The 16,147-nt window shown below is 38.9% G+C and overlaps 1 protein-coding gene across 1 annotated transcript in view; it reads right to left on the minus strand.

Moving 5' to 3' along the window:
- Positions 1–3,327: 3,327 nt before the first annotated feature.
- ZNF182 (zinc finger protein 182) overlaps positions 3,328–16,147 on the minus strand; it is a 36,826-nt gene continuing 24,006 nt past the window's right edge. Inside the window, exon 6 of the mRNA XM_037512456.1 lies at positions 3,328–6,173. Coding sequence (XP_037368353.1) covers positions 4,537–6,173 — 1,637 coding nt within the window. The 3' untranslated portion in view covers positions 3,328–4,536. The remainder of the gene's footprint in view (positions 6,174–16,147) is intronic.

Raw genomic sequence — 16,147 nt, forward strand, 5'->3', positions numbered from 1 at the left:
CTTTAACACCTGCGCCACCAGGGAGGCCCATATGTTAAGTATAGTTAACAAGTAAGTTTGTAATTTGCATATATATATATATATATCTCCTATATGTATATATACAGACATATATAAAGATATCTAGGAATACATATGTATATATAGGCTATATAGACATAAATAGAATGGAATACATGATGAAAAAACAAGAGTTTTACTGACAGACAGAAAGGAATGAGGCCAAGTCTCTATTTTACTTAAATCAGCCATTACTTGGTGACAGTATTGTCCCATTGAACAGACAAAACCCAAGACTGTGCAGAAGGCTATTTGGTGAGCTACAGCCAAAGCAAGCAGGTATGTCATTGGCCCTGGGTACCATCAGTCTGATTGGGCCCCCTGTTCAAACCTCAGTACAGGTCCTCGGAACCAATGAGGATGATGCAACAGAGACAGGAGGCATGGGCAGGGTGAATGAACTCGGGGTAACATAGGACCCGGGAAATATGGTTCTTCCTTCTGCTTGCACTCTGTGTGCTAACTTGCTCCATCTCTTTCCCTTTGCTTCTACACGTTTTAAAAATCTGGATTTTGCATTTTTAAATCAATTTAATAGGTCATGTGACTTGAGTATCTTATTTTGGCCTATGAACCTTTCCATTCTGAGACCTCTGAAATAGCTTGCCTGGTAGTGTATTAGAGTCTATTATTGTATCAAGGGAATTTCTCATATGTACCAAATGCCAAAGAATGAGATGAGAAGGGATCATAATTCATAGTTTGGAAATTTTTTCAAACAACTAATATAATTGATTAAAATATGGGGAGGGTTGATCCTCACTGATGGTGCAAGGGATTATTAAGTTAGCACTATAGAGCTATCTGCAGCCACTGCAACATGAGTTCAATCCCAGCCAGGGAGCTGACCCACATGGTGCAGCAGACCTCTCCTGTTCTCACCTGCTGCTCCCCTCAGCAGTGTATTTCAGTAGATCCACCTGTCCTGCTCTCCACTCTGTCTCTGGTGAATCCTCTCACCACCCTGCACCTCTGGCCTACACCCCAGTTCTTGTATGCATAAATAAATCTTTAAAAAATAAATTAAAAATTAAAATATTGGGGCCAGTACTGATCTGAAGGGTTATAGGGCCAATCAGAGGTATACAGGGCTGATCTTAAGGATTCCAGCATAGTCCCGAGGGCCCTAGGGAACAGGTTGAAGAGGGATCATGATGACTATCATTTTAGAGTTTTTGGATTATGAAATAAGACAAATAACTGGCATAAATAATGGGGGCAGGACTCAGTGCTGGCCCATGAGCACAGCAGAGCTGATTTGTGGGAGGTATCAGGGATACACTTCTGGTGGGGTCTCTCCCTCTGAGTTGGCATAAATAACAAGACCACAAAGGCACTGTGCTCTGAATGCAGGCACTCCCATCCTGCATACCTGGTCACCATGGGGTCCTTGGGGCAGCACCTCTTTGTACAGAAACCCCAGTGACCAACTCCTCATTGCCGACACCATGACATTCTGAATCATGGATCCCGACTTGTATAGCCCACTGCTCACCACATACAGCACCCCCATCCCCCCATTCCAAGGGTTTGCCACAGCAATGACCACCCTTCCTCTTTGCACTAACACTAACACTCTGCTACCTTTTGCCACCTGCCTGACTGCCCTAGTCACAACTATTGTTCCCACTGTGCCTTATGTCATTTCCAATTTTCTCTGCTCACACTGTCTGCCCATTCACTCAAATTCACACACACCCACTCTCCCTGCCATTCCTCCTATTTACTCAGACTCACTGACTTGTCCTCAGCAGTTCACTCCACTGGACATTTCCTAATTCCCCCTACTCTCCCCTGTTGAGCCCCACTCTGCTCTTCGTTGTCGCTCTCTTCCCCTAACTCCAGTCCATTTATCCAGACCCCGCTGCTCATCCCCATCCCTTCCCGCTAGGCCCATGCTTCACTCACCTCCACATGGCCCATCACACAGGGTCTAAGATCAACCTGAAGTGGCAACTCTCCCCCCACCCCTCTACAGAGTGACCTTTGATGGGACTGAAACCCCAGCAGCATCCTCTATCAGCAGGAAGATGAAATGCTTCATTTTTTGGTTCCTTGGGGCATCTTCTCAGATTACACCAGGAATAATTAAGTCCTGTTTTCCCTAGTCATCCTTTCCCCTGGAAAGGCACTAAATGTTAGGTGTCAGACTTAGGCAGCTCATAAAAAGTGAGTGCATAACTCATTTTCTTGCAGGATAATTTAGGGAAAAAACAAGGCCTCAGAGGGCACAGACAGGTTCTCAGGTCTGATTCACCCTCCTGTTTTGTTAAATCCAAACACTAGTTATACCCAAGTTTTACTTAGCTTGCGGTGCCAAGTTCTACCACAGAGATGGGCCCCGTGAAAAGCCATAGAAATGAGGGCCACAAATATGGTCATTCACAAGTGGGACTTCTTGTTCAGGAGCAAACATGCAGCCACATGGTCTTTGTGTCACAGGGTCTTTGTGTCCCTGAAGACCCTGGCTCTCAATTTTTCACCTTGGGAAATGTTATCATGACCTGGCAGCCTAGTTACTCCTCTCTATCGACTGATGATTAACATCTCTTGTAAAACACACACAAACATATATACATATGACCCTTGAACAATGCAGGGGTCAGGAGCATTAACCCCCCACAGTCAAAAATCCACATATAACTTTTGACTCCCTCAAAATTTTACTAATAGCTGGAAGCCAACATGCCTCTAACACATTTTGTACGCCACAGGGATTACAGACTGTGTTCTTTACAATAAAGGAGAGAAAATGTTATCAGGAAAATACATTTAGTGTGCTGTCCTGAAAAAAAAAAAAACCATGCATTAGTGGGCCTATGCAGTGTACACCCATGTTATTCAAGAGTCAAATACACACACACACACACACACACACACAAAGTAATTTAAACCATTTCCAGATTCAGAAAGACACTGGTGGGCTTTAGTCCAGGACTTTTCAGATGTGCTGTGCAAACCAAATAAGTGAGGTGTCCCAGTCTCAATTATTTTAGGTTTACACAATGTGGTCCCCACTGACCTGAGAATTACTTTACTTGGCACCATCAAGAAAGAAATGCCCTTGTGTTTTTGGAACCAAATGGGTATCTCTTCTTCTAGCTGTCTGATTACTTAATTTATTCTCTCAAAAAGAAAATTAAACTCCACAGAGGGAATCTCTATTAAATGTTATGAAATCCTATATCTAGAATCTTGACTTCATTATTACAGTAATAGAGCAAAATGAACTTTTTAAAAAGTTTTTATTGAAAAGGTATTCATCCACATAGTACAATTTTCAAAAGTTATGAAAGGATATACAGTTGTCTCCTTCCCAACTCGATTCCCCCAGCCACCCATTTCCCCTACCCTTTCCCAGAGATAACCAGAGTCCCCAGCTTCTCATGTATCTTTCCAGAGATAGTTTATGCATATACATTCAATTATGTACTGACCATTTGTTCTCCTTTTTATGTACAAATGGTATATTATACTCTCTATCCTGCATCGTTTTCCCATCTAATGTATGTTAGAGATCGCCCCACATCACCACACAAATGGTGTCCAGATTACATTTTTACTCATTTTTTTCTACATAGGAGTTTGTTGTATGAATGTACTAGGATTTCAGGAACCAGATCCCTGGCTTGTTTTTTGGACAGCTTCCAATCTTTTGTTGTCACAAACAGTGCATCAATTTGTACATGCATGAGAATATACATTCCTTACATGGAATGGCTGGCTCAAAAGCCGTGTATTTGTGGTCTTGATTACTTTGGAATCATTCCTCTTTGAATAAGAGTTTTTCCTGGACTTGCTGTTTGCGAGAGGCTCATGTGGGGGAAGAAATTGGGGCCACGTTCTAGGCAGATTAGAGTGTTTCTTGTAACTGGGATTTTCCCTTCCCGTTTGGTAGTTCTTCCAGACTTGATTTCTCCAGTCAGTTAATAGGGGCAGGTTCTTCACAAGGAACATTCCTTTCACTTGTCCCAGCCCCTATCAACTGCCCCTTCCATGAGCACAGACTACCTCTGCAAATATGGCTTGTGTGAACGATTCCTTGTTGAGGGCCCGACACATCTCTCCTCAGACCAAATGGGACTATGAAACATCTTACCTTCCACCTGCCCAAGCCCTCTGTCACTGTTGCTGTGTATATATACGGTCACCTCACATCTGCACCTCAGCTAAGAGTCCTCACCAGTGCTGTCTCACATCTGCAGCCTTCAGTGTTCTGTGATCTCCTGCACTGGTGCTTGATTTCCTCTGCCTCTAACAGGCCTCTCATCAGGGTTTTAGTGAGCTCAGTTTTGTCATATACAGAGATTATACTTCATCTTCTCCCTGTAGCTTTTGGGTAAATACTGAGATAAAGAGGGAAAAAAAGGCTGACTTTACTTCCCATATTTAAATCATAAGTCAGAACATACTTTAAAAATGTTACTTGACAAAACTTCCCTTCAGTGTACATAGCAGGCACAGATGATTTACTCTCTAATGTGTGATGAGCTTTGACTTTCGAGTGTGGCCTTTCCCATGGGCTTTCTTTCCTGTATGTGTTCGCTGATGTACAATAAGATTTGATTTTTGGGTAAAAGCTTTCCCACATTCTGTACATTTATAAGGTTTCTCTCCAGTATGAGTTCTTTGATGTACAGTGAATGTCGATTTTTCTCTAAAGGCTTTGCCACACTCAGTGCATGCGTAGGGTTTCTCTCCTGTGTGTGTTCTTTGATGTATTATGAGCTGTGACTTCTGGCTAAAAGCTTTCCAACATACAGGACATTCATAGGGCTTCTCTCCCGTATGAATTCTCTGATGTATAATGAGCTTTGACTTTTCTCTGAAAGCTTTGCCACATTCATTACATTTATACGGTTTTTCTTCTGTATGAGTTCTTTGATGTATAATGAGATATGATTTCTGGGAAAATGCTTTTTCACATTCATTGCATTCATAGGGCTTCTCTCCTGTATGACCTCTCTGGTGCAGCATGAGATAGGATTTCTGAGAGAATGCTTTCTCACATTCATTACATTCAAAGGGTTTCTCTCCTGAATGAGTTCTCTGATGTACACCAAGGTTTGACTTTTGAGTAAAGGTTTTTCCACACACATCACATTCATAGGGTTTCTCTCCTGTATGAGTTCTTTGATGCACGATGAGGGTTGACTTCTCATTGAAAGACTTCCCACAATCGGTACATTTGTGAGGTTTCTCTCCTGTGTGTGTTCTTTGATGTATAATGAGAGTTGACTTATCACTGAAAGTTTTCTTACACTCATTACATTCATGAGGTTTTTTCCCTGTATGAGTACTATGATGTATAATTAGGTCAAGCTTCTGTATAAAAGATTCCCCACATTTAGTGCATTCATAGGTTTTCTCACCTGTGTGGGTTTTCTGATGGACAATGAGGTTTGACTTTTGAGTGAAGGCTTTTCCACATTCATTACATTCATAAGGTTTCTCTCCTGTATGAGTCCTGTAATGTATGATGACAGTTGACTTTTCTCTGAAGGCTTTTCCACATTCAGGACACTCAAAGGGTCGCTCTCCTGTGTGAGTTCTCAGGTGTATAATGAGCTGAGATTTTTGGCTAAAGGCTTTTCCACATTCAGTACATCCAAACGGTTTCTCTCCCGTATGAGTTCTCCAATGTACAATGAGGTGTGACTTCTTGCTGAAGGTTTTCCTACATGTAGTACATTCAAAGGGTTTCTCTCCATTTTTAATTCTCTGATGTAGACTGAGACCTTTCTTTCGCTTGAGGGATTTCCCACACTCTCGATATCCATAGGGTTTCACTCCAGGATTTGTCTTCTCATACTCAGGATGGAAGAATAATTTTGCACATCCACTATCATATTTCTTTCCTGCAGAGCTTCTACCAAATAAGTCTAAATTATCTACCATATTATTTCCAAATAATTCATACTTGTGGGGTCTTTGTATGGGAGGAATAAGGTTTGTATTCAGATGAAGTGTGTTCCCAAATTCATTATACTCATAGCCACTCTTGGTGGAGGTAATTATTTTTTTGTCTGGGAATCCAAATTGCATCAACAAATATTTATCTTGGTCATTCTGGTGCTGTCTCTCAATCTGTTCATCAACTTGGCAGGGTTCTTCTAGAAAAAAGTACAATAAATCATCTTTATAGTTTGACATTATGAAATGGACCTTCTTTAGAAATGGCCTGGCATATAAAACCTGATACTACTATTTCATTTTATCAGAGTTCCTGGGGAGAGAATCTTAGTTATATAATCCTGCTCTTTTACTAAACTGCTGTTAGCCTTTTGTTTACCATGAATGGTCTTTTCCTGATAGCTCAATCAATTCTGGAGATCTTATCCCCATTTATCATCATTTATCATATGAACTCTTAACTGTACCTAACTTTTATCGACCTAGGTAGAAATATAACAGTGTAATTCATGGACTCAAATCTTATAACCCTGACTCCACATTCTCACTGAAATGAGAGAAATATCTAGACAAATTACCCTAACAAAAACAAAGAAAAACATGTAAATCTTTGCCCAATCTGGATTCACCTATGTATCTATCCAAGCTTTCAACACCATCTTCTGCCCTAATATACACTATTTCCACTAAAACTGTGTGCTAATAACTCCATTCCTTCACATTGTCACCCACACAGCCCAATCCATATTTTGCTATATTAAGAATCTAGTTAACTTTTGAGATCAACATGGCGGCAGGGAAACACTGTAAGTCCTCCCATTAAAAAAAAAAAAAAATAATAGGGAGGAAAAGCGGCAGGTCACTGTGAAAACCAGGATACAGAAGATAAACAGGCAACTCTGGCAAACTGCCCTAAGAGGAAAGTTCCCATTAAAGAGGACTAAAAAATAGGAAAGCTCAGAACCCTGCTACCCAAGCCACCCACAAAGCCGGTACACTCCGACCAAAAGAAAGAAAACAATAACAATGAGAAAAAACAACATATCAAGCGGGACTGTGAGTGGAAAGGAACTATTGCAGGCACTGCAACCCTTGAACGGGAACTGTGGAGAACCCTGTGGGAATCGCCACGGAGTTGAGTGAATGTCAACTCCATTAGAGGAAGATAAGGACTCCGAGGAGAGACCTACAAATAGCCCAAGGCCAGCTGTAAGCTTGTGCAGAAAAGTGCATGCTCTCAAAAAGCATATGTGGATCATGGGGATGTGACTTAGGTTTGTGGGGAGACACATGGGAACTGTCATTGAGGTGAATGACCCTCACTGAGTAATCAAAAACCAGGCACTTGGCTCGGGAGCAGGGTGCAAAAGACACCATTTCTGCGGACACTGAATTGGGCTACCGCCCGTGTCCTGGATCTGAGGGCTTCAGAACTGAGACCTGGGGCACAAAATTTGGGGTGTGGAATCCCCACAACGCGAGGCACAGGGCAGACACAGCACCCCACACTGTTGAGCCATTCCACATCACCCCCACTCAGTTCCCCTGAGACCCACGGGGGAAAAGCACAGCTCTGGAAGGATACTAGGAAAGATCTCTGGTGCCACCTAGGGATCAGAACAAAATCACCAACTTCCTAATAGCTGGAAGCCAGGGTTTCCAAAACCAACCTCAAGCTCTGAGAGGGGGTGGGCCACAAGAATGGAGGGAAGAAGGGAAACAAGGCAGAGAGCAGAAGCCCATTCTGGAACTGAGCTAGGCACAGGATTCAAGGCGTGGGACGTGCTATAACAGTGAGCACTGCACAGGGTGACAGCTGTCGTTTTGGATCTGAGACCCTGAGATTGAGAACTAGAGCAGAGAATTCAGGGCACGGGATCCACACAGCCGCCAGCACAGCACTGGGTGAACATGGGGCAGACACAGCACCCAGCATGAGTAATAACCCCTGTGTCAAGGTGCTCCCCTCCCCCGCTCCATTTCTCAGAGAATCACAGGGAAAAAGCACAGGTTGGCAAGTGCAGGTCTCCAGCGCCCTAGTGACCAGAGCAAAATCACCAACTAACTGATTCCCTGCTGGAACTGAGTAAATATGGAGGGAGGGAAATGTAAGAGACAGTGCCCAGCAACACAGCCACAGCATCAACATCCTGGTGGAGTTTCGGCCTACCACTGATGGCCTCAGTCTGATAAACAGTTTCCGACACCCCTAAAGGAGCAATCCAAAAAGATGCCTGCCAACACCAGTGGCACAACATCCTAACACATAGAACAAATTAGGAAGCCAACAGCAGGGTGAAGGAAAAATACAAATAACCAAGAAGCCTGCAGGAGAAGGACACACCACAAAAAGAAAATCAGTCACTAGAACTCAACAACAATGACATGGAAGAACTTCTCTGCCTATCAGACAGAGGATTAATAATTATCATGATTAAAAAGTATAATGAGATGAGACAAATAATCAATGAACTGAAGAACAAAAATGAGACCTTAAGAAAGAAAATAAAAGAAAAGGAGGAGACTAAAGGATTACTGGAGGAGACAAAGAGCTCTTGGAAAAGCATTGAAAACAGAACCGAGGAAATGGAAGAATGGATCAGTACTCTTGAAGATACAGAAATAAAAAGAACCAAAAGAGAAAAAGAGAGAGAAGGGCAAAGGAAGAAGAAAGAGAATATCCTCAGAAAATTATCAGACTCCATGAAGAGAGGAAATATAAGAGTTATAGGCATTCCAGAAGGTGAGGAGAGAGACAAAGGAACTGAGAAATTATTCATGGAGATAATTGAAGAAAACTTCCCAAGCATGAAAAAGGAGACAAATATAGACATACAAGAAACAAGAACACCCAATTACCACAATGAAAAGAAAACTACAGCAAGATACATAATAGTAAAGCTTGCTAGAGTCCAAGACAAAGAATAAATAATGAAACTGGCAAGGGGGAAGAAACAGATAACTTATAAGGGAAAATCAATCAGGTTAACCTCAGACTTCTCCGAAGAAACACTACGGGCAAGAACAGAATGGAGTATCATATTCAACAAACTTCAAGACAGCAAATGCCAACCAAGAATATTTTAACCTGCAAAGCTCTCCTTCCTCTATGAACAAAAAATGTGGACCTTCTCAGACAAACAGAAACTCCAGAAATTCATTACAACTAAACCCCCACTCCAAAAAATTCTACAAGAAGTCTTAAAAGCCAAAATCAACAGAGGAATGATCAAGAAGAACAGAATAAAGCAAGGAATAAAATCACAAAGACAAACAAAATGGCAAATACAGATGCCAACATATCAATATTAACTCTAAATATAAATGGATTAAACTCATCAATAAAAAGACACAGAGTAGTAGGCTGGATTAAAAAACAAAATCCATCCTTCTGCTGTCTCCGGGAAACACATTTAACCACAAAAGATAAACACAGACTAAAAGTAAAAGGTTGGAAAACAATCCTACAAGCAAATGGACCAAAAAAGAAGGCAGGAACAGCTATACTTATATCAGATGAAATAGACTTCAAATTAAAAAAAAAAATAAAAAGAGACATAGACAGCCACTACATTATGATCAAGGGGACGATGTATCAGGAAGATATAACACTCATCAACATATACTCACCAAATGAAGGAGCACCAAAATATATTAGAGAGTTATTATCAGCTCTGAAAACGGACATTAATGAAAATACATATATAGTGGGAGACTTCAACACTCACTCTCACCGATGGACAGATCAACGAGACAAATAAATAAAGACTCTAGAGCCCTAAATAAAGACATAGAACTCATGGACTTAACAGACATCTGTAGGACACTGCACCCAAAAAAATCCAAGTACACATTTTTCTCAAGAACACACAGATCATTCTTCAAAATTGATCACATACTGGGCCATAAGACAAACATCAACAGATACATGAAGATCAAAATCATTCCAACTATCTTCGCCGATCATAAAGGCATCAAACTAGAAATAAATCATGAAAAGAAAACAAGGAACCCTCCCACTTCATAAAGATTGAAATCCACACTACTGGAAGACCACTGGACTAATGAGGAGATCAAAGAAGAAATTTAAAAAATACTTTGAGTTGAATGACAAGGAGGACAACACGTTCCAGAATGTATGAGATGCAGCAAAAGCAGTAATCAGAGGAAAATATATAGCAATACAGGTTCACATCAAGAAACAAGAAAGAACTCAAAGAAACAACCTAGTCTCACATCTCAAAGAGCTAGAAAAAGAAAAATAGAAAACCCCTAAAGCCAGTAGAAGAAAGGAAATAATAAAAATCAAAGCAGAAATAAATGAAATATAAATTAAAAAAAAAAACAAAAGATCAATGAAACCAAAAGTTGGTTCTTTGAAAAAATAAACAAAATAGACAAACCTCTAGCCAGGCTCACAAAAAAAAAAAAAAAAAAAAAAAAAACGGGAGAAAACACATATAAATAGGATTATAAATGAAAGAGGAGAAATCACAACAGACTCAGTAGAAATCAAAAGAATAATCAGAGATTACTATGAACACTTATATGCAAACACATTCAACAACCTAGAAGTGATTGACAAATTCCTAGAATAATATAATCATCCAAAGCTGGACAAAGGAGAAATAGAACACCTAAACAGACCAATTACAAGCAGTGAAATAGAGGCAGTAATCAAAGCACTCCCTCAAAACAAAAGCCCAGGCCCAGACAGCTTCACAAAGGAATTCTACCAAACATTCAGCAATGAACTAATTCAGCAGCCTATGCTACACAAACTCTTTCAAAAAATTGAAAAAGAAGGAATACTACCAAATACATTCTATGAAGTCAACATTACACTAATACCAAAACCACAAAGAGAGCACCAAAAAAAGAAAATTACAGGCCAATCTCCCTAATGAACACTGATGCAAAAATCCTCAACAAAATCCTTGCCAACAGAATCCAACAATGCATCAAAGGGATAATACACCACGATCAACTGGGATTCATCCCAGGGGCACAAGGATGGTTCAACATACAAAAATCGATCATTGTAATCCAACACATCAACAAAAAGAAAAATAAAAACCATATGATCATATCAACAGATGCTGAGAAAGCATTCAACAAAGTCCAACATCCATTTATGATAAAGGCCCTTGAAATTCTTGGGATACAAGGAACATACCTCCACATGATAAAAGCCATATACAACAAAACCACCACCAATATTATTTTCAATGGCGAAAAGCTGAAGGCCTTTCCTTTAAGATCAGGAACAAGAAAAGGATGTCCTCTCTCACCACTGCTCTTCAATATAATACTGATATAATACTGGAGGTCCTAGCCAGGGTAATAAGACAAGAGAAAGACATTCAAGGAATCCAGAGAGGGAAAGAAGAAGTAAAACCATCACTATTTGCAGACAATATGATAATATACATGGAGAACCCTAAAAACTCCACAGAAAAACTACTCAAAATAATCAACCAGTTCAGTAAAGTAGCAGGATACAAAATTAGCACACAAAAATCAGTAGCCTTCCTATACACAATCAATCTGAAGAAGAAGAAATCAAGAAAACCATCCCTTTTATAATTGAAACAAAAGTCAAATACTTGGGAATAAACCTAACAAAAGAGGTAAGAGACCTACACAAAGAAAATTCTAAAACACTGTTAAAAGAAATAGAAGAAGACACAAAGAAATGGAAAGACATCCCCTGCTCATGGACTGGAAGAATTAACATTATTAAAATGGCCATCCTACCAAAAGCAATATACAGATTCAACGCTATTCCAATAAAAATCTCAATGACATTCTTCAAAGAAATAGAACAAATACTGATAAAATTCATATGGAACCACAAAAAAAAATAACAAAAAACCATGAATAGCCAAAGCCCTACTGATGAAAACAAAGGAGAAAGGAGGTATCACACTTCCAAACTTGAAGCTATACTACAAAGCCATAATAATTAAAACAGTTTGGTACTGGTACAAAAACAGACACAAAACCAATGGAACCGAATAGAGAGCCCAGAAATAAACCCACACTTATATGGACAACTGATCTTTGACAAAGGAGCAAAGAATATGCAATGGAACACGGGACAGTTTGTTCAATAAATGGTGCTTGGAAAACTGGACCACCACATGCAAAAAAATGAAACTAGACCACTACCTTTCACTGTACACAAAAATCAACTCAAAACGGATAAAAGAACTGGACATAAGACCTGAAACCATAAAATATATAGAAGAAAATATAGGTAAAACACTACAAGACATATATCTCAATAACATCTTTAAAGACTCACCACCCAAAGCAAAGAAAGTGAAGGGAAAGATAAACACCTGGGATTACATCAAACTGAAAAGCTGCTGCACAGCAAAAGAGACATTAACCAAAACAAAGAGACACCTACTGACTGGGAAAATATCTTTGCACTCCAGTCAACTGATAAGGGACTGATCAAAAAGATATACAAAGAACTCACACAACTCAACAAAAACAAAATAAACAATCCAGTCAAGAAATGGGCAGAAGAACTTAAAAGACATTTCTCCAAAGTGGAAATGCAAATGGCCAATGGGCATATGAAAAAATGTTCAACATCCCTTATCATCAGGGAAATGCAAATTAAAACCACACTGAGATACCACCTTACACCAGTAAGAATGGCACATATCAAAAAAACAAGCAACAACAAATGTTGGTGAAAATGTGGTGAAAAAGGAACTCTCCGACATCGCTGGTGGGAGTGCAAACTGGTTCAACTACTATGGAAAGCTGTCTGGAGGCTCCTTAGTCTACTAAAAATGGAGCTACCATAGGACCTGGCAATTGCACTACTAGGGATCTACCCAAAGGACACAAAAACATTGATTCAAAGAATACCTGTACCCCTATGTTTACTGCAGCACTATTTATAATAGTAAAACCTGGAAACAACACAAGTGCCCCAAAATAGATGACTGGATCAAGAAAATGTGGTATTTATACACAATGGAATATTATTCAGCGATCAAAAAAGATAAACTCATGCCATTTGCAGCAACATGGATGGAACTAGAAGGAATTATGCTCAGTGAAATAAGCCAGAAAGAAAACCAAAAATATCAGATGGTTTCACTTATAGCAAGAATATAATGGAACCAAATAAGACAACAGTGTAAAAAATAATAACAGTACAAAACACAACAAAGCAAAACCGGACAATTGCAAATCAGAGATATACTGCAGGGAAGGAGGAGGGAGAGGGATCAGAGGCAGGGAGAGAGGAACACAGGGAATGAGGTGATGGTGCACGGGTGCACTGGTGAAGGAAACTCTATGGGGACTACACCTGAGGGTGTGGGGGGAAGCAAATATTGTTTAAAAATGAACAATGATGTAAAAAAATAAAAAAAATAAACTATAAGAATCTAGTTAACTTTCAAGAAGCAGTGTAGTCTTTTCAAGACAGTGACTCTGATCTTCCTATATAACTTTGTCATTAACTTCTAAAGTAGTCAGTTATCTGTAGTACTCATTGAGACAGTTAAAATAAAACTTGCATTCCATATACCATATTTCAATTACAAGATGCATGTTATTCATATTTTAACATCTCTGAATCCAGATGCACCCTACATTCAACATCATGTCATTAATTGGTGGCAATTTGTCATAGTGGTGTCTTAAAATGGATGGTTGTTTCAAGTCAATAAAATATGGTTTTTAGCATATACACTGAGTTTTTTTATTTCTATAATTTTTTTAAATGAGTACCATTAGTTTGTAACACTCACTGTATATGATTCAGAAATCATATGCTGAGTTTTCATTGTTTTTGTAGTTTATTTTTCTTCTCACCTTTTCCTAAAATTTTATATGAAAGTTTTCAAACACAGAAAATTTGAAAGAGTTCAATAACTATTCATATTGACACTTAAATTTAATAATGTTATTTATGATAGTAATACTGAATTTTAAAATGGCTTGTGCAGCTGTGGTTTCTCCTTCTAAGACTTCTTTTCTTTCAATAGCAAAACACTAGCTCTTCAACCATGAGTGAACATCAGAATCATAGGAAAAGCTTTCACAAAATACATTTGATGGGAACCAAGCTCTACCAAGGAGCTGCTGAATTAGTACTTGCTTAAGTGGTAAGAAGCAGCACAGCACATGAGGCTATGGTCCTGGGCTCTCTAGCCAGGGATCAAATTCTGGCTTAGCCTTTCAGTTACTCTGTGGTCTTAGGCATGTTATCTAATCCACTTGCATTTTACTTTCCCACCTGGCAAATAGGAATTGTAACAGTGCCCACCATATGTATGACAGCATTAAATTACTTATAATAGGGCATGCCTAGCATATAGAAGTATATTCAAATATTTACTATAACAACTACTACTGTGGTTTTAAAGTGTAAATACATCATTATAAAAATAAAGATTATCTTGATGTACTTAACATGTTCTTGACTATTAAGTGAAAAAAGGTGACTAATGGGGCCTCCCCTGGTGGCGCAGTGGTTGAGCGCTGGGCTGCGAGGCTGCCTGCAGCCTCTGCAGCGCCGGTTCGATCCCCAGCCACCAGCAAGGGTCCCACATGGCACACAGACCTCTCCTGCTGCCCGCTGCTTCCCTCAGCAGTGTATTTCATTAGTCTGCCTGTTCTGCTCCCTGTTCTGGCTCTGGTGAATTCTCTCACCCACCTGTGCTTCTGACTGTACCCAGTGCTTGTATTAATAAATAACTCAATATTAAAAAAAAAGGTGATAAATAGTGTATGTAGTAGGTTACTATTTTTCTAAGGAAGAAAACAAGTGCATAAAAGTGTATGTACATATATGTGTGTATAAATATATATATATATATATCTCGTATTGTATAAACAATGGAAGGGATAAACTTTTAGCTTTAATATATGGTTACCTATAGGGAGAAGAATATTTACCTATAGGGATATAGAGGGAAAGAAGTTGGACTTCTTTGAATATATCCACATGTTCCACATTTGATTTCTGAATCCAAATAAGTATTTAAAAATATTTTATCATAAAGCAAAACTGAATATAAAAGGATTTCTTAATAATAATAAATACCCTCTCATTGGAATTTCCTAACAATGATGTTGAAAAGTCTTGAATCTCAGTGGTACCAGCATGACTACCTCCGTGGGTTCCATCCACAGTACATATTCAGCAGTCCCAGAATACTAACAATACTACTATCACTTGTAATATCAATAAATTAAAACCTTTTTAGTCAAGAATTTGATTTGGAAATATCAGTTTGAATAAATTACATATTTTCTTAAAAATTTTTGTTCTACATAATTCTTATCTATGTCAAATGAAAAGGCCTAGAAAAAACTCCCCAACATCCACATCATGGTCTTAAAATATTTATCACTGAAAAGAGCTAGGGCTCCTTGGGGAGATGGGAAATAAATAAATGAACTTGGAACATCCCCAAAACAGGAAACTATCAAACACTCAGGAATTAATTTGAAGGGGCTTCCAATGGCCAGAGATGGAGCAATTTGATTCAAGGAAAAGGCAATAATAGCCTAACACACAAGTGTTTAAATTTGTAAGTCCATACTTGATACTCAAGAAAGGACTTACTACTCACTTTTGCTACAAAACCAATTCATTATTTAGAAAACTGGTAAATAAATGAAAAAACACATATAATGCATATGTATACTATACACCCATTGTGTATAATATGTAACTCACATGTAACTAACATATAATCAAATAATAGATGGAGGGCAGTCCCTCTTTATGTAAGTATTTAAGCTAGTAAACAAAAAAGGAATGATAGAATTAGAACACCACCATTTTGTAACCAGTAATGAATTATCATCAAGATTTAAGATCTAACTACCAATTTTCAAAACAAACAAACAAACAAACAAACAAAGAAAAAGCAGGGACAGAGGGATATATTAAATACAAGGGGGAAAAAGAAAGATGGAAGGGAATCATGTGGCAATAAGAATCCAAGTAGCTATGAGCACGTCCAGCATTTCTGTATATCATTCCCCACCAAAAGAGATAAGAGATCCCTTCAGAAATTGCTTATTCCAGGTCTGAAATGGGGGAGCTACTATGTGAACATATATTTGTGATACAAAGTACTTAATGACTGATGAGGAGTTGTCAAAAGATCAGCGCAAAGGGACACCTGCT

The sequence above is a fragment of the Talpa occidentalis genome, unplaced genomic scaffold, assembly GCF_014898055.3.
Source record: "Talpa occidentalis isolate TD23 unplaced genomic scaffold, MPIMG_talOcc4v2.1 talOcc4.15, whole genome shotgun sequence".
NCBI classification, from domain to species: Eukaryota; Metazoa; Chordata; class Mammalia; order Eulipotyphla; family Talpidae; genus Talpa; species Talpa occidentalis.